General features: G+C 49.3%; 4 protein-coding genes across 4 annotated transcripts; 2 read left to right on the forward strand and 2 right to left on the reverse strand.

The window, feature by feature from the left end:
- Positions 1 to 2,074: 2,074 nt before the first annotated feature.
- Positions 2,075 to 2,727, forward strand: BC939DRAFT_524472 (uncharacterized protein; the record flags this gene model as incomplete). The annotated part of the gene is made up of 2 exons (XM_051561265.1): positions 2,075 to 2,507; positions 2,603 to 2,727. Exons 1-2 carry the CDS (start codon positions 2,123 to 2,125, stop codon positions 2,725 to 2,727), a joined length of 510 nt encoding a protein of 169 aa, XP_051418009.1. The 5' UTR covers positions 2,075 to 2,122.
- A 14,580-nt stretch (positions 2,728 to 17,307) lies between these two features.
- On the forward strand, positions 17,308 to 20,569 carry BC939DRAFT_434710 (uncharacterized protein). The gene is made up of 6 exons (XM_051553392.1): positions 17,308 to 18,659; positions 18,704 to 18,751; positions 18,784 to 19,420; positions 19,444 to 19,721; positions 19,826 to 20,236; positions 20,350 to 20,569. The coding sequence occupies exons 1-6, from the start codon at positions 17,457 to 17,459 to the stop codon at positions 20,416 to 20,418; spliced, it is 2,646 nt and encodes an 881-aa protein (XP_051418010.1). The 5' UTR covers positions 17,308 to 17,456; the 3' UTR covers positions 20,419 to 20,569.
- BC939DRAFT_434711 (RNA polymerase I) lies at positions 20,563 to 21,731 on the reverse strand. Its single transcript, XM_051553393.1, has 3 exons — positions 21,579 to 21,731; positions 21,134 to 21,401; positions 20,563 to 20,833 (listed from the first exon to the last, which is right to left on the reverse strand). Exons 1-3 carry the CDS (start codon positions 21,658 to 21,660, stop codon positions 20,725 to 20,727), a joined length of 459 nt encoding a protein of 152 aa, XP_051418011.1. The 5' UTR covers positions 21,661 to 21,731; the 3' UTR covers positions 20,563 to 20,724.
- Positions 21,732 to 23,050: 1,319 nt separating this feature from the next.
- BC939DRAFT_391078 (uncharacterized protein) lies at positions 23,051 to 23,341 on the reverse strand (the record flags this gene model as incomplete). The annotated part of the gene is made up of 1 exon (XM_051551935.1): positions 23,051 to 23,341. The coding sequence occupies one exon, from the start codon at positions 23,339 to 23,341 to the stop codon at positions 23,051 to 23,053; it is 291 nt and encodes a 96-aa protein (XP_051418012.1).
- Between the last annotated feature and the right edge of the window lie 337 nt (positions 23,342 to 23,678).

The following is a 23,678-nucleotide window of genomic DNA, read 5'->3' on the forward strand; positions in this document are numbered from 1 at the left end:
GGAGGATATTGAAGCTTGATCGGAGGACGTAGTAAGGATAATCGAGAGCTCCACTGCGTTACATTCAAAGAGTCGTACCAAGAGACGATCAGTCAGATCGTAGAGTCTCACATCCACTAGGGAAATAAAATAGCCGCGGTCTTGATGAGAATGGAATGTAATAGCTATGGAGAATGGAGAAGGAAGGTGAAGTGCATATCATGAGGCGAGATTCAGGGCTTTGGCCGATCGATCCATGGATGTAACCAGTACTCACTTGTCTTTTCTAGTCATCCTGATAACAGTCCCTTGAGAATGACGAGCGCCACGTTGTGCATACTACAACGTTTGCTCCGCAGTTTTTTTTTTTTTTTTTTTTTTTGGTAGTGGTGGTGATACACGGCCGCTCAACATAAGACCTGCAATGCAGTTGGTGTTGCTGGCAACAAGTCTCCTCAAGTTTTCTATGATAAAAGAAGAGGGCGGAGGAAACTACAAGGCGATTTCTTTCACTCTATCTTTTTTTTTGTCCTGCTCATGCATGAATGCCTTTCAATTGCTACGCTGTGCCGCGTAAGAGCTTGAGAACACTGAGCTTTGTCAAAGCACTAGACCAGCGATGCTCATAATTTGCCGCAATCTCAGTCATGGATCAGAAGAGGTAGATGCAACACAGTGGAGCTTTTTTTTTTTTTTTTTTTTTTTTTTCGGTCAGCGTCACAGTGAAGACTATTCAGGGAAGCAACAGTGTGTTGGCTACAGGGCGCAAAGGCTCGTTGATGGTGCCTGATAGAAAAAAGTTAGCGTTGGATTCCATGCGACATAAGGACGTAGCGTACATCGTACGGCTGCATTCATATTCATCCGTTCTTTTTTATTTTCCTCTTTGCGATGCGGAAACTATTGCAAAACTTCCTCTCCTGTCCTGATAGACCCTCTGCACTTGATGCTATCAATCGTTCTCGAGTCAGTTTCTGCACGCCATGATGCTGCGAGTTCCTGAATAATACTGAATGCGTCAATGACTGTTGCAGTTGCTCTCTGACATGTCGATGGCTCCATTGCAGGCATAAATACCAAAATGCGCGAACCCGTAAATGATGTTGATCGCAAAGACGTACCTAGCAACAAAAGTGAGAGGGAGAGGGGCTGAGAGTTAGAATCCGTAATTACGTTCAGGACACACTCTGGCTTCTGGCCAACAAAAAAGAAAAAAAAAAAAAGATGCGGTACTGACGACTTGAATATCAGAAGGGACTACCTCGGAATTACACACGAGGCAGTGTGCTGTGCCCAGCGATGCTTCACCAAGGGGTTCCACACTAACACTGCAGCACAGCACGGGATACCCACCTTTGACTGTGCGGAGAACGCCGCAGCGTCAAACCTCCCAACACAATCATTGAAGCATGACCATGTGCACTTTGGAAAAGCAGAATGGCCGCAGAGATAGTACCTTGGCTGCATTGGACGCGCCACTGATGGGGTACATCACACCTCCACATATGCGAAAGAGAGCTGTAGAAAGACCTGTGGTGTTTGTGGTTTCTTCTAAAGGGGCCACCTCGGAATTACACACGAGGCAGTGTGCTGTGCCCAGCGATGCTTCACCAAGGGGTTCCACACTAACACTGCAGCACAGCACGGGATACCCACCTTTGACTGTGCGGAGAACGCCGCAGCGTCAAACCTCCCAACACAATCATTGAAGCATGACCATGTGCACTTTGGAAAAGCAGAATGGCCGCAGAGATAGTACCTTGGCTGCATTGGACACGCCACTGATGGCACCTCACACCTCCGCATATGCTTGCGGTCTGATAAAAAAAAAAAAAAAAAAAAAAAAAAAAAAGCGCATGAAGAGAGACTATCACGAGAGGGGTTGATTGATTCGAGAGCAGCAGCACGTTCCTTTGGGCACGCAACGACCATCGCTTGTGGCAAAGTGATGGTGGGAGGGGCAAGATGGAGGGAGTGAAGATCGTTGTGCGCGGATCATGTAGGCAGGTGGCGCAACTCTGGATGACGTCGATGGGCCTGAACGTCGCTGCTTATATCACTCTTCGCAGTATCAGCCCAATTCTCTCGTCCTACAAGTGTCGCTCATCACCGCAGCTGCAACAGCGCCGCTCTACCGTCCACAATGACAACTCCAGCCCACCTCCATCCTAACAAGCGCGTCCTGCTCATCAAGAAGCCTGTATTCTACGACGCGCCGGTCCATGTTCAGTTTTTCAACCAGCACGCTGTTTCTGAATGGCTCCCGGAGAGGTTCCTAAAGCACGGCTATGGAGATCTCGATCACTTTTTTCGCGGCCTTAAGTGGATACGGCAGTTTCCCACTCTCCCACAACACCTGAACGAGTTTTGCCATCATCTCGAGCGATACTACAACTCGGAAGATGGGCGACTAACTCTGGAACTCATCCGGAAGGCCCATCTCGCCTCAAAGACTCAGGACAACTTCCATATCGCAATGGATACGGCTCTTTTCAAGGCGGCAGACAAGCGATCCGCTCAAGTAAACCGTAAGACTGAAAGCCTTTGATACCTGCTGGTTGCATCATGCATTTTTAAGCGCAACATTGTATTGAGACGCCTTTCATTGCCTTTATGTTTCTAGCGTTCGAGGACCCCAAGAACCCGTTCCTTGTCCAAGCTCGCGAGCCATCCAGCATCTGCAGCTCCGTAGCCGCCTCAGCAGAAGCCGAGATTGTAATAGCTCTAGGCAGTCGAGGGCAGGGGTAAGGATGGAAAGGGTTGGAATGCGTGCTGTATTAAGATGGCAACTAGCTGGTCTATATATCTATGTCTACGGTCCGGTTCCGGCCCGGCCGGTTGTCTATAGCCGAGGCCCCAGTCCTTTCGGAGTCGGGGCTATAAGCGGGGTTATCCTGTTACACCTTCCCATTAAAAAAAATAATTTTACAGTCTATGCTGTTTCTTGTACTGCCGTAAAAGTCGCGCACAGTTGGTCATATTGCTCTCTGGTTCCCATGTGGAGTCCTCCCTTGCATATCCTTGCCACTTGACCAGGTACTCCACGCGATTGTTGTTGTTTCGATGCTCCATGATCGTCTCAGCCTCGTATTCTTCCTCGCCATCAATGATCTCTGGTGCTGGCCTCGCATGTGCACGTCGGCCGAATGTCACCGGTGAAGGTAAGTAGGGTCGAAAGCGGTCAACGTGGAATATATCGTGTATCTTCATGGCCGGGGGTAGCTCAATGCGGAAAGAGACCGGTGAGTGCTGTTCCAGGATGGTATAAGGTCCGATGAAGTGTGCCTGCAACTTCTTGGTGGGGCGATTCCTGTCAGCAGCAACAGTGATGTCTTCTGTACTCAGCAGCACCTGGTCTCCAACTTTGAAATCGTGATCACGGCGACGAGAATCCGCATTCTTGGTCTGCCGTTCCTGAGCATCTGCGATGGCCTCTTGCGCGAGGACTAATGCTGTGCTCTGTGCCTCTACGAATTCCATGACACTGGGATTGGGACTGGGCTGAGGTTGTAGCAGAGACGACGGTACGCGTGGGTGAAATCCCAGGTTCAAAAAAAATGGGGACTGGCCAGTGGTGGCATTGCTGGAGTTGTTGTAGGCGAACTCAGCGGCGGATAGGAGTAGATCCCAGTTTGTCTGTCGCTGGTCCACGAAGGCGCGTAAAATGGACTCCAGTGTCTGGTTGGCACGCTCGGTCTGTCCATCGGTCTGAGGGTGGAAGGCGGTCGACATGGCCAGCTTGACGTCCATGAGGCGGTGCAGCTCCTTCCAAAAACGACTGGTGAACTTAGTGTCGCGATCAGAGACGATCGAGGTCGGCATGCCGTGCAAGCGAAAGACGTTGTCAAAGAACTGTCGAGCTACGTCGGATGCTGTGTCGGTGGTGTGGGCTGGGACGAAGTGGACCTGCTTTGACAGTTTGTCGACGAAGACCGTGATGGAGTCATAGCCGCGAGGAGTCTTGGGTAGCTTGACAATAAAATCCATCGTCACCGTCTCCCATCGCTGAGTAGGGATCTCGAGGGGCTGGAGTAGACCGGCAGGTCGCTGGTGGCTGGGCTTGTTCCGTTGGCAACTCTCACAGGTTTGCACGTACTGCCGGGTGTCACGTGCGATGTGAGGCCAGTACACAGTGCGACGGAGTGCATCGTATGTCTTGTCGAAACCAAGGTGGCCGGCGATGGCGGAGTCGTGGGCATCGTGAAGAAGAGAGAGACGAATGTCAGATTTCTGGGGGATGCAGACAAGGTTGTCTCCTCTGCGATCAACACAAAGAAGACCATCAATCAAGCGGTAACGCGGTGGTGTACTTCCCTCGAGGCAGCTTTCATAGATGGGACCGAGCTTGGGGTCGTCCCGGTAGCTGTCTACAAGGCGCTGCCTCAAACCTGAATCCAGCTGAACGGTCATTGAGTTGATGTTGACTGCAGGGGGGTCTTGGTCATGATGGTCCGGTCGTCGCGATAGAGCGTCGGGAACGATATTGTCGACTCCACGTTTGTACTTGAAGTCGAAGTCGTACTCCTGCAGCAACTCCATCCATCGTGCCTGGCGTCTAGTTAACTTGGGTTGGGTTGGGAAGTGCTGAAGAGTAGCATGGTCGGTGTAAACGACAAAATGTGTCCCGTCCAGATAGTATCGCCATGTCCGAAGTGCGTGCACAACCGCCAATAGTTCCTGTTCGTGGGTGGGATAATTGCGTTCGGCGCTGTTCAGTTTGCGGGACGTGAACGCCACGGGTCTTGACTCACCATGTTCATCAGTCTGGAACAAGACAGCGCCTAGCGCGAATCCAGACGCGTCGGTTTCAACTGTGGTTGGTAGATCGGGATCGAATATTCGCAGCACAGGTGCTTTGCTGATCGCCTCCTTCAGGGTGGTGAAAGCGCGTTCTTTGTCCGTGTCCCAGGAAAATTCCACGCCTTCACCTAACAGAGCCGTGAGAGGGAGAGCGATGTTAGCAAAGTTGTTGATGTATGTGTGGTAGAACTGTGCGAGGCCAATGAATTGTTGCACGTCCTTCTGCTTCGATGGGCGAGGCCATTCCCTGATAGCCTTGACGTGGCCGGCGCTGGTGTGGATGCCATCCTTTGAGATGACATGTCCGAGGAATTCAGTTTCTTCTTGCATGAAGGAGCACTTGCTCAACTTCGCATAGAGGCCGTTCTTGCGGAGGAGCGCCAGCACACTTCGGATGTGGGCAATGTGCTCTTGTTTCGTCTTGGAGTAAATAAGAATGTCATCAAGATAAACAACAACCCATTTGTCTAAAACCGGATCCAAAACCTTGAACATCATGTTGGAGAAAGATGCAGGAGCATTAGTGAGACCAAAGGGTACCACATTGAACTCGTAGTGTCCGTACCGACAGCGAAATGCTGTCTTGTGCGTATGAGGCTCAAATATCCGTTGCTGATGGTATCCTGACAGCAAGTCCAGTTTCGAAAAGTATCGTGCCCCTCGGAACCTGTCGATGAGCTCGTCGATGCGAGGGAGCGGGTGGCGGTTCTTCCTTGTGATTCGGTTGAGTCCACGGTAGTCAACGCACATTCGGAGCGCACCATCCTTTTTTCTGACGAAAAGGACGGGCGCGCCATAAGGCGATGTGCTGGGCTTAATGAATCCTTTGGCGAGGAGGTCGTCGAGCTGTCTCCTGAGCTCGTCCAGTTCCGCAATAGAGAGGCGGATCACAGGGCGGAATGGCGGGTCTGCGTTGGGGTCAGTCTCGATTTTCATAGCATCCCCTCGGTCTGGTGGTAGACCGGCGGGGAGTGAGTTGGGGAAGACGTCTGCAAACTCCTGAAGTACAATGGGTCGGACTTCGGGCGGAAGATCAGGTGTGGAAGGTTTGGTATCGTCGTCGTTTTCATCATCGCCGTCGTTGTCATTGTCGTTGTCGCCGCCGATTTTCACCAGAGCCATGAACACTTCCGCGTCAGGCTGAGCTGCAAGAGTATGAAAGTGCAAGTGACTCATCAAGAGGCCACGGGACTTAGCTGTAATGGATGAGGGTGCGAAGCCTCGACACGTCCAATGAACGGTGTTGCCATTATGTGTGAAATGAAGGTCGTTGGTACGCCAGTCGATGTTGGGGTTGATGTGTGTGAGCCATGGTTTACCGAGGATAAGGTCGTATTTTTTAAGGGGGTAAAGAAGGGTGTTGATGGTGTCGGAATAGGAATCTCGTTCGAGTGTGATGGAGGCGGAGTGATTGGTGATGGAAAAAGTACCGTCGGGGAGAACAATAGGAATGGGGGAACAGGAATGGAGAGGAAGTGAATGTCGTTTTTGAAAAGAAGAGCTAATGACGTTTCCTTCTGCTCCTCCATCAATCAAGATGTGGGCGGGGCGACCGTTAATAGAACCAATAAAAGTCAGGAGGGTGCGCTCGGCCTCAGCCGTTGTGAAGGACTGCAGCCGAACGGTACGCTTACGAAGGCGCTTCAGCTGGGTCTTGGAGAGGGCTGGTGCTAGAGTAGCGAGAGAGGCAAGTGGGTCCAGGTCCACTGCCTCAGACGACCTAGACACCACGGATGGGTCGTACGTGGGTTGTGGTTTGTCTGAGACGGTTGGCAGGACATCAGGGGCATGGTGAGATTCGATGGTTGTTTTTGTTGTCTTTGCTTTTCTTGGAGCATTTTTGTACGATTGGAAGGGAGCGAGCATAGGCACAGTGGAATTGTTTTTATTTTTTGAGGAATAATTACTTAACTCTGAGTGGTGCTCACTCCCCTTGTCCAGAAGAGAAGGGGAGGGAACTTCAGCGACCAAGTCCTGGACTAAGCCTGATCGCTGGAGGCGTTTCCCGCCGAAGCAGAACCAACACCCGCGGCAACCGAGAGGTTGTTCATATTGCTGCCACGGCAGTCTCGTGCCATATGGCCGTCTTGTCGGCACTTGTAGCAAGCACCCCGGGCTCGAAGGCGGGCGCGTTCGGTGTCGTTGAGTGGGGCGAGGTTGTGGCGGCCGTTATTGTTGTTGACCTGGCGGCGGAGTGCATTGAGCTCCAGTCGCAGGTTATCCAACTCCAATGGCCATCGGGTCGGGTAGACTGGCGGTGTGGGCGGTGAGGAAGGCATGTGCAGGGGTAGGAGTGGCATGGTTGGCGTTAGTGGGAGTGCGATTGGGTAAGGAGAAATTATAAATGGTGTCAAACTGCTCGGCAGCCTGACACATCTCGTGGATAGACACCGGGCTGCGGCTGTTGATGGCGAGGCTCATCAACATCTGGCGCAGGGCTAACGGGGCGCCTGCCAAGAAGCATGACTTGGCAGAGTCCTCGAGCATAATACGAGCCTCAGGGTGGGTCTCGTTCGTGCACAAAATGGCCAGGTAGCGACGAGTGCGACTGACATAGTCAGCAACAGTGCTAGACATTTTGATTCCGAAGAGGAGGGTTCGGACATGATCATAAAATCCAGCGGGGCGGAACTCCGCTCGAAAAAGCTCCTCGAACTGGAACCAGGGGTGTCGTGTCCGGCGCTTGCAAGCCGTCCCACCAGAGGAGGCCAGTGGGGCCGAGGTACGCAACAGCTGTGACCGTGCGCGAGTCTTCGCTGATGCGAGCACCAATGAAAAAAAACGGCGGACAGTGGTAAGCCATGCTTCGCAAGCGAAGCCATCCCGCACTCCGTTGAAGGCAGTGGGAGACGGGTACCTGTAGGAGGGTAACAGGACCTGGACGGGGGCAGGGGCGGGGGCAGGGTGGATTCATTCATGGTTAGGGAGGAAAAAAGGGATGACAGTTGGTCGGCCAAGGTTTAATTTAATTGGTGGATCAGGGTAAAAATTTAGCAGAGTTTCGTGGTACAGGGGGATCGTGGTTCAGGGACAGAGGTGCAGGGGATCGAAGAACCTTTGCTACCATGTAATAGCTCTAGGCAGTCGAGGGCAGGGGTAAGGATGGAAAGGGTTGGAATGCGTGCTGTATTAAGATGGCAACTAGCTGGTCTATATATCTATGTCTACGGTCCGGTTCCGGCCCGGCCGGTTGTCTATAGCCGAGGCCCCAGTCCTTTCGGAGTCGGGGCTATAAGCGGGGTTATCCTGTTACACTTGTGCACAAGATCACGCGATTTGTTAATGTTGAAACATCATGCAGTCCTCCTGAGAGTTCAATCATTTTGTTTACGCACAGAAACACAAATCCGAAAGTCGATCGATCCTTTTTTGTTGACACGCAATTTGTTTACGCCGCACACTCCTCACTCTTTTTTCGAGGTTACCCGCACACTCCTCACTCTTTTTTCGAGGTTACCCGCACATGCTCAGACAGTTTGTTAATGCACGTCGTTTTGGCACTCACAGTGCTCATGCAAGTCCTTTTTTTAATTCGCGTAGGGCAATGTCCTACTCCTGTTCGTGCGGATGGGTGAATACAACAATTCCCATCTGTGGTTGTACCATGTAAACAATCATCGGGTGGGCGAAAACAGCAATTTGCTTCTCATGTTCGTTCCATGTAATCAACAGAAAATGTAGATATAAAATCGTTCTTTGCTTGACTTTTGAGCCAAAACGAACAACAATCAATCATTACCATGACTTGCGACCTGTCAATTCCTTTGAATATTTGTGGGATTCGTGATTCTCTCAACATTGTCGTTCCACCATCCATGACAGTTCAAGAATCCATGGACGCTATTCGAAAGTCACACCCCGGTTTGTCTGGATAAGTTTGATCCAGTTTCTCTGCAAGCAACTTGGAAGCACACCGTCTTCAAACATGGCCGGCGAACGCATGTTTTTACCGAACTTTCCCAACAAGATGACTTTGCGGAGCTTTACTCATTAGGGATCGTCTTTGGAGGCAGCGTGATAATTTCCGGAAGCCCCTGGTAGCAATCGCTGGCATAACCAGGTTGTTTTATTTCGAAATAAAATTTATTTCAATTGAACAGAGTCCATAATGTATTGAATTGAAATGCATAATAAAGCTCTAAACAGCCACGAAATAGTAATCGCAGATGATAGGCGATTGAATTGAAATGAACGGCAATACAAGGCTCTCATCGACGCGTCGCAACATGCAAGTCCTTATGAAGCAGGCATGATGCCCACTGTTAGCCTATCCCTTCGTTTGTTTTCTCACTCTGGAGTGAGGAATTTTTAAAAAAAACTACATAAATGAGAAATTCTCTAAAATGGGCTAGCTTACCCCCCTAATTGCTTATCTGAATCTGATTCAGATCGAAATTCCACGTACGGGGGCCAGCTCCCATAAAACTGTTTCATTATGATTCCTGCCTTCGAAATTGCAGATGAAAAGTGCCCTCCACCAACATTTGCGATTCTTTACCATTACCATCAAGCTAATTCTAGCCATGAATCCCCCCAACAATTCTTCATCGGGAACACCTTCTGATCAGGCGCCATCTGGTGGCCAGGCTGCTAGTTTGAGGCAGGTGGCTGCCCTGTTGTCCCAAGTAACAACCATCCTTGGCCAGACTGAGCCTTCTAGCCACGCTGCAGCTTTCGTAACACAAGCTGCAAACCTCATGCAACAGCTTGCTCCACTCTTTGACCAACCCGTGCCTGTGCCTGGTCAACCTGGGGCTCTGCCTAACCCAGCTACCCAGGGGCTTAACGCTTCTGTACCTGGATCCAGTCAGACTTCGTCTCATGCTCCAGTTATGCCCATCGCTGTCCAAGTTGCACCTGTAATCATCCACGGCACCTCACCCCTCGGGCCAGTGATGCCTTTGACCATCCAGACCGCTCCTACCACCATCCAAACTGTGCCTGTCGCCACCCAAGATGCATCTCCACTTGCTAAAGGAGCCAGTGGAGCCCACTCAGGTGTGGAGGAGGGGCATTCGGCGACAATTGTTCGCTCCCGTCCACTCCTCAATGCTGAGGAACAGTTTGATGGTCTGGAGAACGAACCTGGTAAGCAATGTGCCCAATGCTTTTTGTTTTTTTATTTTATTTTTTATTTTTTATTTTTTTTTATTTTTTTTTATTTTTTTTTATTAACCACGTAACCATTCAAAAGTCGCTAGCATGGATACTGCCGACAGTGTCAGCAGCAACACCAATTGCAATAATAAACGCAGGCGCAATCTTCCCCCCGTCCTCTTCTCAACTGTCTTCCGCCTCTTCCTGCATTTCATGCTTTTACTCATCCACATCATCATCCTCACCATGGCTATATCAACCTCCCTGCGCCTATGCGTCTGGACGGGTCCCTTGAGCCTATCCACATATTTTCACTTTTTTTTACGGATGATATCTTGGCTGAACTAACATGGAACACAAACGCATATGCTACAAAGAGGAAGCCGGAATGAAAGTTGGGGCTCGTACATGGATGTGCACCTCCTCAAAGGAACTTAGTCTTTTCTTGGGTATCCTCATCTACATGGGCATTTTCCATCAGCCTCGTGTTGAGGATTATTGGTCTCTGTCATCACAATACCCATCACATCCATTCAAGCGCTTCATGTCACTCACTCGATTTCAACAACTCAAGCGATCCTTTCATGTTTCCAACCCGTATGCCCATCCTGAACCTTTGGTATTTCATTCTGGAGCCACTTTCTACCAAGCTTCAGGAATTGTTCCACAAATTCTACACCCCTTCGACAAATGTCTCTATTGATGAGATGATGGTTCGGTTCTCAGGTCGAAGTATGCATACTGTTCGGATAAAGAACAAGCCAACGCCTCAAGGATACAAGATCTTTTCACTTTGCGACTCTGGATACACCTATTCTTTTCTGTACACCTCGAGGGTTCATCCTTTCAATGTTATTGAGGAAGTCCCTGGCTTGAGCAAAACCTCGTCTGTAGCCTACCAACTTGTCAAACACTTCCTTATCGAAATTTGTCCTACAATGTCTTCATGGACAACTATTTCTCCAACATCCCTCTTTTCATTGCTCTTCGGGACCTCAATATTGGAGCATGCGGCACAGTACGGAGTTCATCGTCGCGATTCCAAAAGAACTCAGGGTTAACAAAGGCGATAAGCTTGACTGGAATACTTTGTCTGGTGTTGTGGTTGATGATAAGGTCATTGCCATACTTTGGATGGATAATGGGCCGGTTACAATGCTGTCTACAATCCATGAGATCGTGGGTGATATCTCATTTCGTCATGCGCAATAGACGCCGCCCTCGAGAAACGAGTACAAATGGCAGAACTGTCCGTGCAGTTTTCCAGGACATCCCCGAGCTGACCTCAAGATCCCCAAGGTTATCGATGATTATAACCATTACATGAATGGCGTGGATGTCAGTGATCAGTGTCGCATGTACTATCACACACAACTATCAGTTGTCCGAAATTGGATGCCTCTTTTCTTCTGGCTATTTGACACAACTATTGTCAACGCATACCACATTTACAAACGGAACAATGGGTCTCTTTCTCATCGCGATTTTCGAGTTCAGCTGGCATGGTCTCTGATGATGAATGGCATTCGAGAGGAGCAAGCTTTAACAAGGAGCCGCCATGGCCAACCACTTGTGTCGCGCAAGGTCAATAACCCCTAACATTTCTAAATTGAAACCCACGCTCTCTGAAGAACGTTTCGTTATTGGGAACCACTTTCCTGAATATTCAGATAACCGTTCCGAGTGTGTACTCTGTCGCTACAAGTCAAGCATACATGGGCCTGGCCTCACAAGCTTTCATCACAAGATTACACATTGGAGCTGCACCCATTGTGCCCTTCCTTTGTGTATCATCAAAGAGCGGAATTGTTTCCAAGAGTATCACAGATCTCAGGATATTTAATTATCAATGGTTTTCCCTCTCTTACGATAACAGAATGATGGCACCAACGCCTGTTTTCCCTTTGCGCTCCGGTGAGGTGATGAGACCAGTGTGCCAGGTTGTTGTTCATGCCGGTTCGGGAACCGGATGTTGAACGCAGTGAAAGATGTAAAAAGAAGACGGAGACCTTTTTACTTTGATATAATTTTTCGTTACACGCGTTTGCACGGAAAATTCCTCACTCCAGAAAAAAATTCCTCACTCCAGAGTGAGAAATTTGTGACAGACGAAGGGATAATAGCATCATTCACTTAGACTTTCACGTTGATATTTATTGAGGCCGTGCCTTCTGAAGCCCCTTCTCTGCTGCGATACCGCGGCTAAGCTGTAAATAGTACTGATTGAAGGAACCAGCCCGCGCGATTTTTGTTTAACGACCAGCAATCCAGCCTCCTTTCTCAGATCCAACGTTGGCTCTGCGCCTCCGAGATAGCCTTCAATGCTGACTCAATGACCAGCCGATTGAAAGCCATAATGCTTTCGTACCGCAGCGCTGGCGTTCTTGCGCCACTTGTAGTACTTGTTCATTTGCCAGATCGAGGGTTCCCCGTCAACACCATGAAACCATTCTTGCCAAATTGGATCGATGGTACGTGGACGGTTCTTCATGGTAATGAGGAAATGACGGGCTTGTCCCGAGCCATGCCAGTTACTCTGCCAAGGCCACCAAGTCGTCCTTGACTGGCTCGGCCTCCATTGAGGGTAACTAGGGCTGTGAAACTGATGGCGGAGAACGTGGCGGTGGAGAACGTGGTGGTGGGAATGTGGTAGTGGAGAATGTGGTGGTGGAGAATGTGATTCATTCTCTGTAAATGGCAACCGAGATAGCAGTGGCGACCACGGTTGATCCTGAACAGATGGCGGCAATGGCTGTGGCTGCAGTTGTTGTTGCGTTGGCTCTTGTAGTGTTGAAGGTAACATCTCTGACGCAAAGGCATTTCTGGCATCTGTGCTATCTTAAGCTCTGTTCTAGCCATAGTATCAGCTGCAGTGGCCATGATCTGCTTTAAGACGTTGTGAATTGAGATCAAGCTGTTGCCTATATTATTGTTCACTGTTATTATGCCGCTGTGCATAGTGACCATGTCGCTCTTCATGTGGTTCATTTTGTCGTGCTATTGATGCTGACCAAACGTTCCTGTCGCGCTGCATGTCGGTTGTAGTGGGTATTGTTTTAAGCAAGCTTGTCGCGGATGCCACCTTCTCTGAAATGTCCCGCAGCCCATGTTGAATGGCGGAGGCTATCTAAGATAGGCGATTTGACGTAGCCATCTTTTCGCGCAAAGCGGCCCGGAACTCGCTGAACATGGTAGCCTGAAGACTGGCTCATGAAAATCCGGTGGAAGTCGTACTGACACTGTGGGTCACCGTTAATTTCCATGAGAGCTGCAGCATCCTGCAAGATGACCTTGCGCAAATGGGCTAGAAGGATAAATACATGTAGTTTAGTAGTTGAACAATAGCATGGCCACAAGCATATGCAGCAATATATCAGCTTACCGATCTTTCTTTTGTACGCCTCCATGAATGGCCTAGCTATTTGCGCGGGGATGTCTCTGCTCCCTGCCACACTCCATTTGGTGCCGAAGCTGCCTGTTCTGTCCATAGATCAACAACAGCCTTGATGTAGAAATCAGCCGTCTCGGGCATGTAGTAGTCCTTCAGCGCATCGGTCCGCGGTTTCTTTTTGCGCAAAGGTTGAACATCAGGGCTCCGTGGGTCGCCTTCGCCAAAACGTTCCTTAAAGTATCGTGTAGCGCGTGAATTTTTTACAGAGTCGTCCCTGTAGTGATGGCGCGCACACCAGGCCTAAGGCAGAGTGAGTGGAGGTAAATCGGACAAAAATTAAGGACAGAACCAACAGCATCCTGACTTGAATTAAAGATCATCTCTTACTTTCTAATGCTCTCGGTATTTGTCGTATGATTTTTGGGTGGATTGGTGTAAGTTGGCGCGGCGCACTTGTTGGGCAATGAAGACAGCATCTACCTCCTCTCTGTTATTGATCCCGGCCCACTCCAGTTCCGACTTAGGCATTCCTACTTGTTGGACAATAGGCCGAGCCTCTTCGTCGCTAACGCCCTGGTCGATGGTCTCGCTGGTCGTTCCATTGGTGTTGTCTGCCAGCAGCAGCAGCCTCGCTTTTCTTTTTCGTAACATTAGTTCTGGCATGAGTCCCATTTGCAAGAGCGGAGCGGACAGCATTTGAGGTTGATGCAGTGGCAAGGAGGGAGACTCGACAGCATGCTGGTACTGGTGCTGTTGTATGTTGTGTCTCCTGCACCATGTGTGCCGTTATTGCGGTACCACCTTCACCCTCTGTCCATGCACTCTCGTACAGCGCGCTCTCCTCGTCTACTACGTCGTCCTTATCGTCCTTATCGTCGTAATAATGATTTTGCACTTCGGCTACGTACAAGCAAGAGAGTCAAGCAACAGAGAGAATTAAAGAGGCCGCATTGAAGTGCAGACTATTACGCTATCAAGAATCTCAGAATAAAAAGTATGAGCCATCACCTTCGATCAGAGGGCAGAGTGGGAAATCGCAGACTGAGTCTGACTGCTTTCGCCGACCTTGTCTAAAAAGTGCGAAGAGTAAGGGGTATGACATATGGCGCCGCTGCTTTGTCGCTGGGTTATGAGTTCCGCTTGAGGCACTACTGCCTGGCTACTGGCAGGGCGCGAGAAGGAGATGAGAGATGGCAAGAAGATACAATACAAATGGACGGCACATCGTGATGCACATTTTTTTTTTAGTATTCTCGGTCATCCAAAAATTCAGAAATTTGTGAACTGGTTTACAGGAAATACCCTCAGGGACGTGGTGCGTTTTGACCCTACCCATGGTGATGTGGGCCTTAGTTTTTGTCGCCTATGGCCGGTTCATATGCAACAGTAGCACCCGTGCATGCGACAGGGTGCGGTGGGGTTTTGCTAGCTTGCACAAGCATCATCTGCTGGAGGGAGAAAGCATAAGTCAGACTGTCGTGCACGACTCCGATGGATGTGCTCATTTTGCACCTTAAACTCTGCAATGTCTATAGGAACGGGCACTTGATTTCCTCCTCGCAACCAAGGCCCACCAATACATCATTGAATCAGCGCAACCATAACGGATCATGCGAAAAATGCGATGAGGACGACGACTAGGCCTCGGTGGGGCATTTCATCTATTTATCTGTGGACTTGTTAATGGCCCTTGTTCTTTTCTTGCCTTTTGCTTTTTTTTTTTTTTTTTTTTTTTTGCTGTCTACGTATTCATATCTCCATGGAGCAATGCAGCATTAAACTTCCTTCGGTTTTCAAGAAGTCGCTTAGATACCGCGGCTATCTGCATCGTAATAGAAATGTGTAGTGGATCGTGATGACGCGAACTGCGGCTTCTGTTTTTTGTTGGCAGAGAATCTCGATTCCCCACCTTCTTGGCTCCTGGCTCACTATAACATGCATACGTAAAGGATTTGTCCAAGGGATTAGGACAATACAGCTTGTGGTGGTTATCCGGCTGCAGCTCTGGATTCAGCAGAGAGATTATGCTGAAACCTATACTAGTGAGGAGATTATACCGTTTACGCGACTTGCTCTACTGAGAAGACTTATCGGGCGCTGAATTCAGCACAGATGCGGTCCATTCTGGCGAGTCTGACGAAACAGGATGTAGTAAACGAATTGCGCGCACAGATCGAAGTAGCGATGCCGGTGAGGAATATTGAGGTTGCTATGTTCATTTGTGATATGACGGTAGGGCTGGTACAATCATTCCATGGACTGTTCTTTGCTCGGGTTACAGGGGCTTTTGGCGATGGGTTTAGTGGACTTCATATCCGAGGGTCTTTTAAGATGATCGTTCACTTCCATCCATTTCGTCTCCTCTCTCATTTTTTCATGTAGACGCTCATCTCACTACCTTTATGCTCTTATAATAAGTCCGTATCATAAAGGCCCTGTTTTCTTTATTACGCATTTTCTCTAAATCCCACCACACCCTCTCGCAAGGTCACCAGTTTCCTCCTGCCCGGTTCCTCTGTACCACTTCGAAAGCCGGACGACGCAACTTCCCAGGCTGTCATGCCTACAACGCCTCTAAGCACGCAGCTGAGTCATTATGGACACCCTTCTGATAAAAATCGCGTCTTAAAAGATTGATATCTCGGTTATTGAACTCGTCGGAGCTAAGGTTCCCATGGCTGCATCCTTGCCCTCAGTGTATGAAGTCGTCTGGCGGAAAAACGGCGTCAAAGATCCGTGAAGATATATGGTCAAAAGTTTATTGAGGGGCTGATGAAGCATAACGAAAACGGAGCAATGTCGGCGAGGACAGTGGTGGAGGGATCGGTAAGGGTATTTTGCGAGAGAAGTGGAGCGAAGGGGGCTAGGGTGATTGTGGGAGTCTGGTGGGCGGGAATAGCGATAGGAGCTCAGGAAAAACTGCTAGAGTTGGGAGATCGATGGGCGATGCGATGGTGTGTGAAGTACGTGTGAAGTTGGCCAGAGGGCCCTTTCCCTCAGAATACTATCAAGGAGCAGTAATGGCAGTGGGCGGAGTCATGATATCTTTTGGTGTAGTGATCATCAGCAATTAGCGTTAATAATAATAAAGGAGAGGATAGCTTGTAATCTAATTTGAAGGAGAAAGTGCTGCGCCCAAATACAGCCGTGTACGATTTCGTTGTGCTTTTTGAACGCATTCACTGTAAAAATGTGAAACCGAATATTTATGTCCCACAGACTGAACGTCAACAGCACCACAGCAGGATCTTGCCTGGTTTGGTTTGTTTCCTACCATGCACGAAGTATATATACACGGGACATATATCCTTGCATATGCATGGCGTAAGCGTATACTCCAATATCATCAGACACCACTCAAGGGTCAAGAACGAAATTGAGCATCAAGATGCTTTCTAGGATGCCGTGATGTCCTTCATGGCGCTATACGCGCTCAGATTCCTTTTAATCATATACTCCATGCGAGTGTGAATTTGCCCTCCGCAAAAAAAAAAAAAAAAAAAAAAAAAACCTGAAAAACTGGGTTCTATTGCCTGGTGTATGCAAATGAGTAACATGTCCAGGGCTGACGCGGGGCAGTCGGACCTACTACAATACCAATATCGATTGGATATCCACGGAGGCTGGCCAGTATTTATTACACTGCCTGATGTTCTCAGTAGGGGACATCATTGGTTGTTTTTCATTATGGGGGCTAGCGGGGGTGAATGGGCATGAGGAGAGGAGGCGGATGCAGTGAGCATTTCCTCGGCGGAGGTTTTGGCGAGAATGGTCTTGCAGAAAGGGCTTTTGGCTGTGGCCCGTTTAATCTAATTTTCTTCGCACTCAGCATCGCAGGAAAGATGTAAAAAGACAAGAGCTAGACCTTTGGAAGTAAACGAGAATGTCCCTGTCCATCGGAAATCCGTTTATGTTAGAACTTTGCGGATCTGATGCTAATCCACATGGATACACCTGAAAGTGGAATGGAGCAAAGTGGGGAATGGCAGAAAAAGGAGGGAGCAGGCTCCACGCAAAGGGCTTACTCAACGTTCATTTCTTGACTTAAAATTTTTCTTAACGGTTGAATGTCCATCCTCTTCTGAAAACTTTTTTCTTCGTCACACCTTCTCCTCCTTTAGCTTCCTCATCTCATTCCTCTTTCTTCATTCCTCCGCTCCCCATTTCTTCATTCCTCAAAAGGGTTACTATGCCAGACGGCCATCCGCATTCCCATGCTATCCAGATGGATGACCCTCTCGACAGCAACAGTACCGACACCGCATCAATCAGCACTGTAACGACTGCCGGCCATGGCGCTGTAGTCCCCGCCCTAATCCTTGCTAATATTACCAGTGCTTCCCCTACTCTGATCGACACCATCAGCCCCGGCTCTGCAGTCATTTCCCCGCGAACCACCTTACCTACAACTGCGAACAATACTCATGGGAACACTGGCCTCTCCTCCGGATTCGCACTCCCTACCGCCAATCCCTTCACAGAAAGAGGCGAGCCCGTCAACCCCTTCAGTCCTGCAGGAACACCCCAGGAGACCCCGATGGTCACCCCTCTCGGATCACCCACACAGGAGCTGCAGAAACTCAGTCTTGGTGTTGAACGATACGCACGAGCAATTGAGGATCCTGGCCCCATGGGTTCCTTCTCAGGGACGGTGCCCTTGCCCTCGCTCTCGCAAGCAGATCATTATGCATCAAGGAGGAGACCCTCTCGTATTCTGCTGGATGCGATCGTTTCGTCCTCACCGTCCACAGGCAAAGCGGCCGAATGTTCGGGCGTCAATAATTCGTCACAAGAGGGCGGATCTGTAGAGTCACCCACGGGCAAGAGCAGCAAAGGGCTAAACCTTAACACCATCAAAAGAGCTCTCTCTGGAAGGCGTCGTATGCAGGACGCAACTATGGTTGATCTGGAGACCAACCATACGGGTGACAGCAGTAACACAAGCAACAACAGGGATGGAAGGAAGAACAGCGTCATGATTAACGATCTCGGAAACCCCTTTAGTAGTCCGATGCTCTCTGCCAATAGTGATGCTCAGGTCGCTCTGTTGAATAGTCTGTCGTTCTCACCTCAACCACTGCTGTTGCCGTCAACGCTCTCGAATCATCCGCTGCAGGAGGCCGCGAACGAGAGTCGACCGAATGAAAACGACGAGATCAGGAGACGATTGGAACAGAGTAATAGTCAGGTTACTGCCACGGCCACCGTCGATAGATCATCGCCCGATATGCAAGCGGACTCTACGGCTGCCACAGGAATGCGCCACAGAAAGCCCAAGGGGGGCATTCTTAGTCAACTGCTGAAACTGCAGAGGAACGAGGCTGCAGCGGCGGCGGCGGCGTCTGGATCTTCGGGTGCCAGGAAACCACATGGGAGCCCACAGCATCCTCAGGTGAAGAAGACAAAGAAAGGTTTTATTATCGATCCTCGTCCAAGAACAACTCGTTCACAGATCTCAATTCGCCCTCGGCCACGACCACACGCGTGTGTCCCCCAGGAACTCGAGGATCTTTGAGCTAGACTCGTCAAATGCCTCGACCACAACCACACGTCTTCCCACACAACCGCCGACGTCGATCAACAATGCCTCCTCACCCTTCAACAGACCTGACCCACATGAACACATCGAAGAGATGGAGGCCATCAGCGCGGCGGCCACGGCGGCGGCCACGGCGGCGACACTCTCGACCAGTTTGGGAATCCAGCGGGATATCGCTGAAATCCTGACGCGGCAGTCGTTCCTGATCATGATTGCCAAGGCTCTGATTCTCTACGGAGCACCGTCGCATAGGATTGAGGAGACCTGCGCGTTGTTGGCAAGAAAAATGGATGTGGACGCTTCATTCGCGTTGCTGCCTGGGTTAATGACCATCTCGTTCAGCGATCCCGAGACACATACCAGTGATACAAGGCATCTGCGGTGCACGCAGGGCATGGATATGTACAAGCTCTCGAAGGTCTACACAATCGCATGGGGTGTCCTGCATGGCGAAGGTATCGAGGAGGCAAACAAGAAACTCGAGAAAGTCACTATTGAACCTGGATATTATCCCGTCTGGGTCACGGTCATGTCCTGGATGTTCGCTGCGGCGTTCGTGGCGCCCTTGGCGTTCAACGGCAGTTGGCTCGACACAGTGTTGGCGGGATTCTGTGGTTTGTTGGTGGATTGCTCGGAGTCGTCGCGGCCAAGTTCCCGGTGTATGGAAATGTGTTTGAGGTGACCTCGAGCATTTTGGTCGGGTTCATTGCGAAGGCGTTTGGAGACCGAGTGTGCTTCTCGGCCGTAGCACTCGCGGGTGTGGTGGTGTTGTTACCAGGGTTGTTGTTGACGCAGTCGATTATGGAATTGGCATCGAGGAATATCGTGTCGGGCGCGGTGAGGATGTTCTATGCGCTGATGTATGCCTTCTTCCTCGGCTTCGGACTCTCCCTCGGCGCTGAGATCTGGGACTCTGTAAGTACTATTGCTCTTTGCAATGTTATAGTTGCAATGCTGTCTTTGTCAACCTATTGGCGCATAATAATTGACATGAGATATTGCATTGCGCTGATGCTTAGATTGGTGGGGAATCGACGGCCCCTGCGTCGGCATGCGAGAAGGGCGTGAACCATTGGTGGCTCTTTTTGATCTTCCCTGCGGTGTCGACTTCGATCAACATTGTCTTCAACGCGCATCCAAGCCAGTGGCTCGGTATGACCGTAGTCACCGCCGTCGGCTTCACGGTCTCGTACTTTATGACGGCCGGTCCACAGGTTACGCCCGCGGTTGCGGCGTTTGCGGTCGGCGTTGCAGGGCAGGCCTACGGTCGGATAACGGGCAAGCTAAGCTATGTGCCTCTGCTGAGCGGAGTTCTTTTGCTGGTTCCAGGAAGTGTCGGCGTGAGAGGAGTGCTGGCCATCATTGGAAGTGACCCGGGTCAGGGCTTTCAGTTTGCGCTGCGGATGGTCAATATCTCTGTGAGCATCACGGTAAGCATTTGATTGTATCTTTCGTTTGGTCGTATACGGCACTTTCGATCCCGTCTGTCCTTTGGCAGACTCTAATTGCTTCTTTTTTTATTTTATTTTTTATGACAATTCAGCTCGGCGTGTTCTGTTCTGCATTGGTCTGGTACCCATTCTGGCGCAAGAGTACATTTATGAACTTTTAATGTGTCTAATTCGACCTCTCTATAATGGCCATCTGATTTCGCTATCTTTGGCAGGCGGCCATGCATTTTCAACCAATTATTCTTAGACATATACCCTCTCTCCCCTCCTCCTATTTTCGCAATAATCTTGTAGAATATATCCTTAGCTGGTTAAAATAGATATAGTATTTTGCGTCCAGATAGAACAACAAAGTTCATCTGATATGCGTTGATTTCCAGTGGTTTATTATGAATTCTCGGTGGTGTGAGTGTATGATGAGTGTGCTAGTGTTGGTGTTGAAAGGGAGGAATGGATGGAGCCCTCGTCTACTTGCGCATCAACAGGTACAAGTTCTCGCCCAAGCTGATGTTCTGCAAGTGTCTGAAATCGCCTTCCAAGCACATCAAAAGACCACCATATGAAATGTAAACCGAGCTAATTTGAGAAAGGAGATGATGCGTTTGTTAGAAGATCGAAGTAGCGATGTTTGATCGATAGTTCCTGAACACGTCCGCAATCCTTGGCTGTGATATACGTGCGCTCCCGCACAGTTTGCTGCTCAATGGTTCCATATAGCCCAGATTCCTACGTCGATCGATCTGCTCTGCCGTTACTAGGTCCCAGCTTGAGAGAAGGTCCAAATCCTGCCAGGTCCACGTCCCTTGATCCTAAAACTCTACCAGCCTCGTATACTTTTTCATGAATTGGCACGGTTTCAACGAAAACAAAACTTACACTTTGCTTCCCTGACCCTCATCGTACTTGTAGACCTTTCCATACATGACATATTCATAGTCATCGGCCAAGGTTCTCTCGCCACCGACCTTCTCACGCCAGCTCTCCTGAGTTCCTGAGGTATCGTTTCCGACCGTAGTGGTCAAGGACAAGGAAGTAGCAAGGACAAGTGAGAACTTCTCGCCAATTTCGAGAGGGTAGAGCTCGTTGTTGATATCGAGCGTTAATTCCATCTCGTAGTTCTCACTGCGGGCATTGATACGCGAGACTAGATACGATACGATGTTTGATAGTATTTGGTTAGTTCGGCCCCCTATGGTTTGTTACAAAGAGCAGTGTTGATCTACCAGGAGCAAATGCATCGCTGCCAATGAGGCCTGGAGAGGTATGTTGGATGGAAGTAGGGAGGGGGGAGTTTTTTTTGGCATTGAGCGAGGATGCGTACCCTTGTCGAACTTTTTTCCTGCACCATCGACGTCCTTGATATCGAAGATGTCGGAGAAGAGGACGTTGTCTTTGCTGGCCATGATGTCCGAAGGATCTGTTTTGGGACTCGAAGAGGTATTGCTGGAGTGAAGAAAGGTGTATTCTTTTTGCCTGAACCACGCATGCAGAGTGTTTCTGTTTACAACTGTGCAGGACGAGCGAGCAGACAGTCACTGATATCAGTTTTTTTGAACCAAAGCAATTCAGCAGCTCCTCCACGACGTGAAAGAATAAAATGCCGATAGCGGCCTTTATTATTCTGATATGAAAGTGCGCCTGGCTATGTTGGCTATCAAATCGAAGATAGATCGATCCTGAGTTCCTGCTTGCCATACGATCACTACCGCCTTGACTATGAAAGCCTTTGTATAGTCGAAACAGCGGTTAGTCTTCTATGTGTTCTATGTGAAAAAAAGGAGCACGAATTTCTGCTTTTCTATCACGTGCTGGAGGAACAACAGGCATGAGCTGCATGCAAAACAGGCACAAACCTTTTGAGAAACAGCACAAACCTATTGGGAAGCAGCACAAACCTGTTGGTGAACCAGCACAAACCTATTGTGGAAGCAGCACGGACCTCTTGATAAAGAGCACTAGCCGCTTGTAAAAAGCAGCATAGCACACATGCTGGTCCACATTACTTGCTAACACTTCATCGACTCACCATTCCTCTCATCTTTCCACTGTCAACCATTACACTGCAACTTAACGATCAGTTTTGTCATCCCCGTCTTCGTCCTTGCTGACCATTAAGTGTTCGTCCATGGCCTTTGATTAGTGCAGTCCTCGTCATGGTAATCATCGTCGACATCATCGGCATTGTCTTCAAAAGGGATATGTGTGTTCTGTGGAAAAAGGCGGCACAAAGAGTTTTATTGAGAATGGACAAAAGACAAGGAGACTCTGCTATGTAAACCAGCATAGTCTACGCCTATGCTGCTTTTTACAAGCGGCTAGTGCTCTTTACCGAGAGGTCCGTGCTGCTTCCACAATAGGTTTGCGCTGCTTCCCAACAGGTTCGTGCTGGTTCACCAACAGGTTTGTGCTGCTTCCCAATAGGTTTGTGCTGTTTCTCAAAAGGTTTGTGCCTGTTTTTCCTCCAGCACGTGCTGGAAAAGCAGAAATTCGTGCACCTTTTTTTTCAGCTTAGATTTTCAGATCTCTGCTTTCACAGAACACGTTGTTGGCAGGGGTGGTTATCGGCCATTTTACTTCAAGTAGACCCCTCAATGTTCATGTATTGTACGGAATTCACTTTGGTAACTACATGGATGACCCCAGCTCGTTGTTGAATCCTAGAGCTTGGAGGCTGGTATACATCATGTTTTGTCGGGCAAGAAGCGATAGGCGATACCTTTGTACATTGGCTTAAAGCTCAGCAATTTATTTTTTGAGTTTTATAAAAAAAGACTTCTTTTGACTGGCTTTAGACTAGACAAATGGCTGGAACAGAGAGCCGGATGGCAGGCTAGGGGTTGGTGCGCATCCGGCAGCAACACAGCCGACCATGTATGTGCCTAGTGCTGCGTTACAACCAGCGATGACAGCTGGAACTGCAGCACCCGCGGTAATAGTTCCAAAAGTAAAGCCGGCGGCTGCGTAGCATGCGACAACGAGAGCGTTGCATCCCGACTGACATATCCCATAGGCCAATGGACCTGCGTTCGACACACCGAGGATTGTACAGACGACGGCAAGATGGCGCAACATAGTGTATTTCATAGATGGGCGGTTTGATGGGTGAGAAATAGAGAGAAGTAAGTGATAGAGCAGTGCATGATTTTTTTAGTCACCTGCTGCACACACGAAGCACAGCAGCACAGCAGCACTCACGGGTTCTTTTCGCATGGCTCCAATATCCCTCGCGTCAAAAGGTTAGAGGAAAAAAGCTACAAGACACTTGGCAACGCCCTGTTCAATAAAAGTCGTCTACGGCGGATTTATTCCCTTCCCTTGTTAAAATTAACACTGGCCCGTTGGTAAATATGTTAACAGAGGGATCTTTATTCTCGTGGCAGACGGTAACCTATATACTTGGTGATGGATGCTCTTCTCTACT

Source organism: Gamsiella multidivaricata, assembly GCF_025024155.1.
Source record: "Gamsiella multidivaricata strain RSA 2152 chromosome Unknown BC939scaffold_1, whole genome shotgun sequence".
NCBI lineage: Eukaryota > Fungi > Mortierellomycota > Mortierellomycetes > Mortierellales > Mortierellaceae > Gamsiella > Gamsiella multidivaricata.

Bases quoted from the DNA above. Each gene is read 5' to 3' on its own strand.
- BC939DRAFT_434710 (XM_051553392.1), top strand. From the start codon at position 17,457: ATGCCAGACGGCCATCCGCATTCCCATGCTATCCAGATGGATGACCCT. The intron at 19,722-19,825 runs GTAAGTACTATT...GCTGATGCTTAG, and splicing joins GCGCTGAGATCTGGGACTCT to ATTGGTGGGGAATCGACGGC. The intron at 20,237-20,349 runs GTAAGCATTTGA...ATGACAATTCAG, and splicing joins ATATCTCTGTGAGCATCACG to CTCGGCGTGTTCTGTTCTGC.
- BC939DRAFT_434711 (XM_051553393.1), bottom strand. From the start codon at position 21,660: ATGGCCAGCAAAGACAACGTCCTCTTCTCCGACATCTTCGATATCAAG. The intron at 21,402-21,578 runs GTACGCATCCTC...TATCGTATCTAG, and splicing joins AGGAAAAAAGTTCGACAAGG to TCTCGCGTATCAATGCCCGC. The intron at 20,834-21,133 runs GTAAGTTTTGTT...TTCTCAAATTAG, and splicing joins GAGGGTCAGGGAAGCAAAGT to CTCGGTTTACATTTCATATG.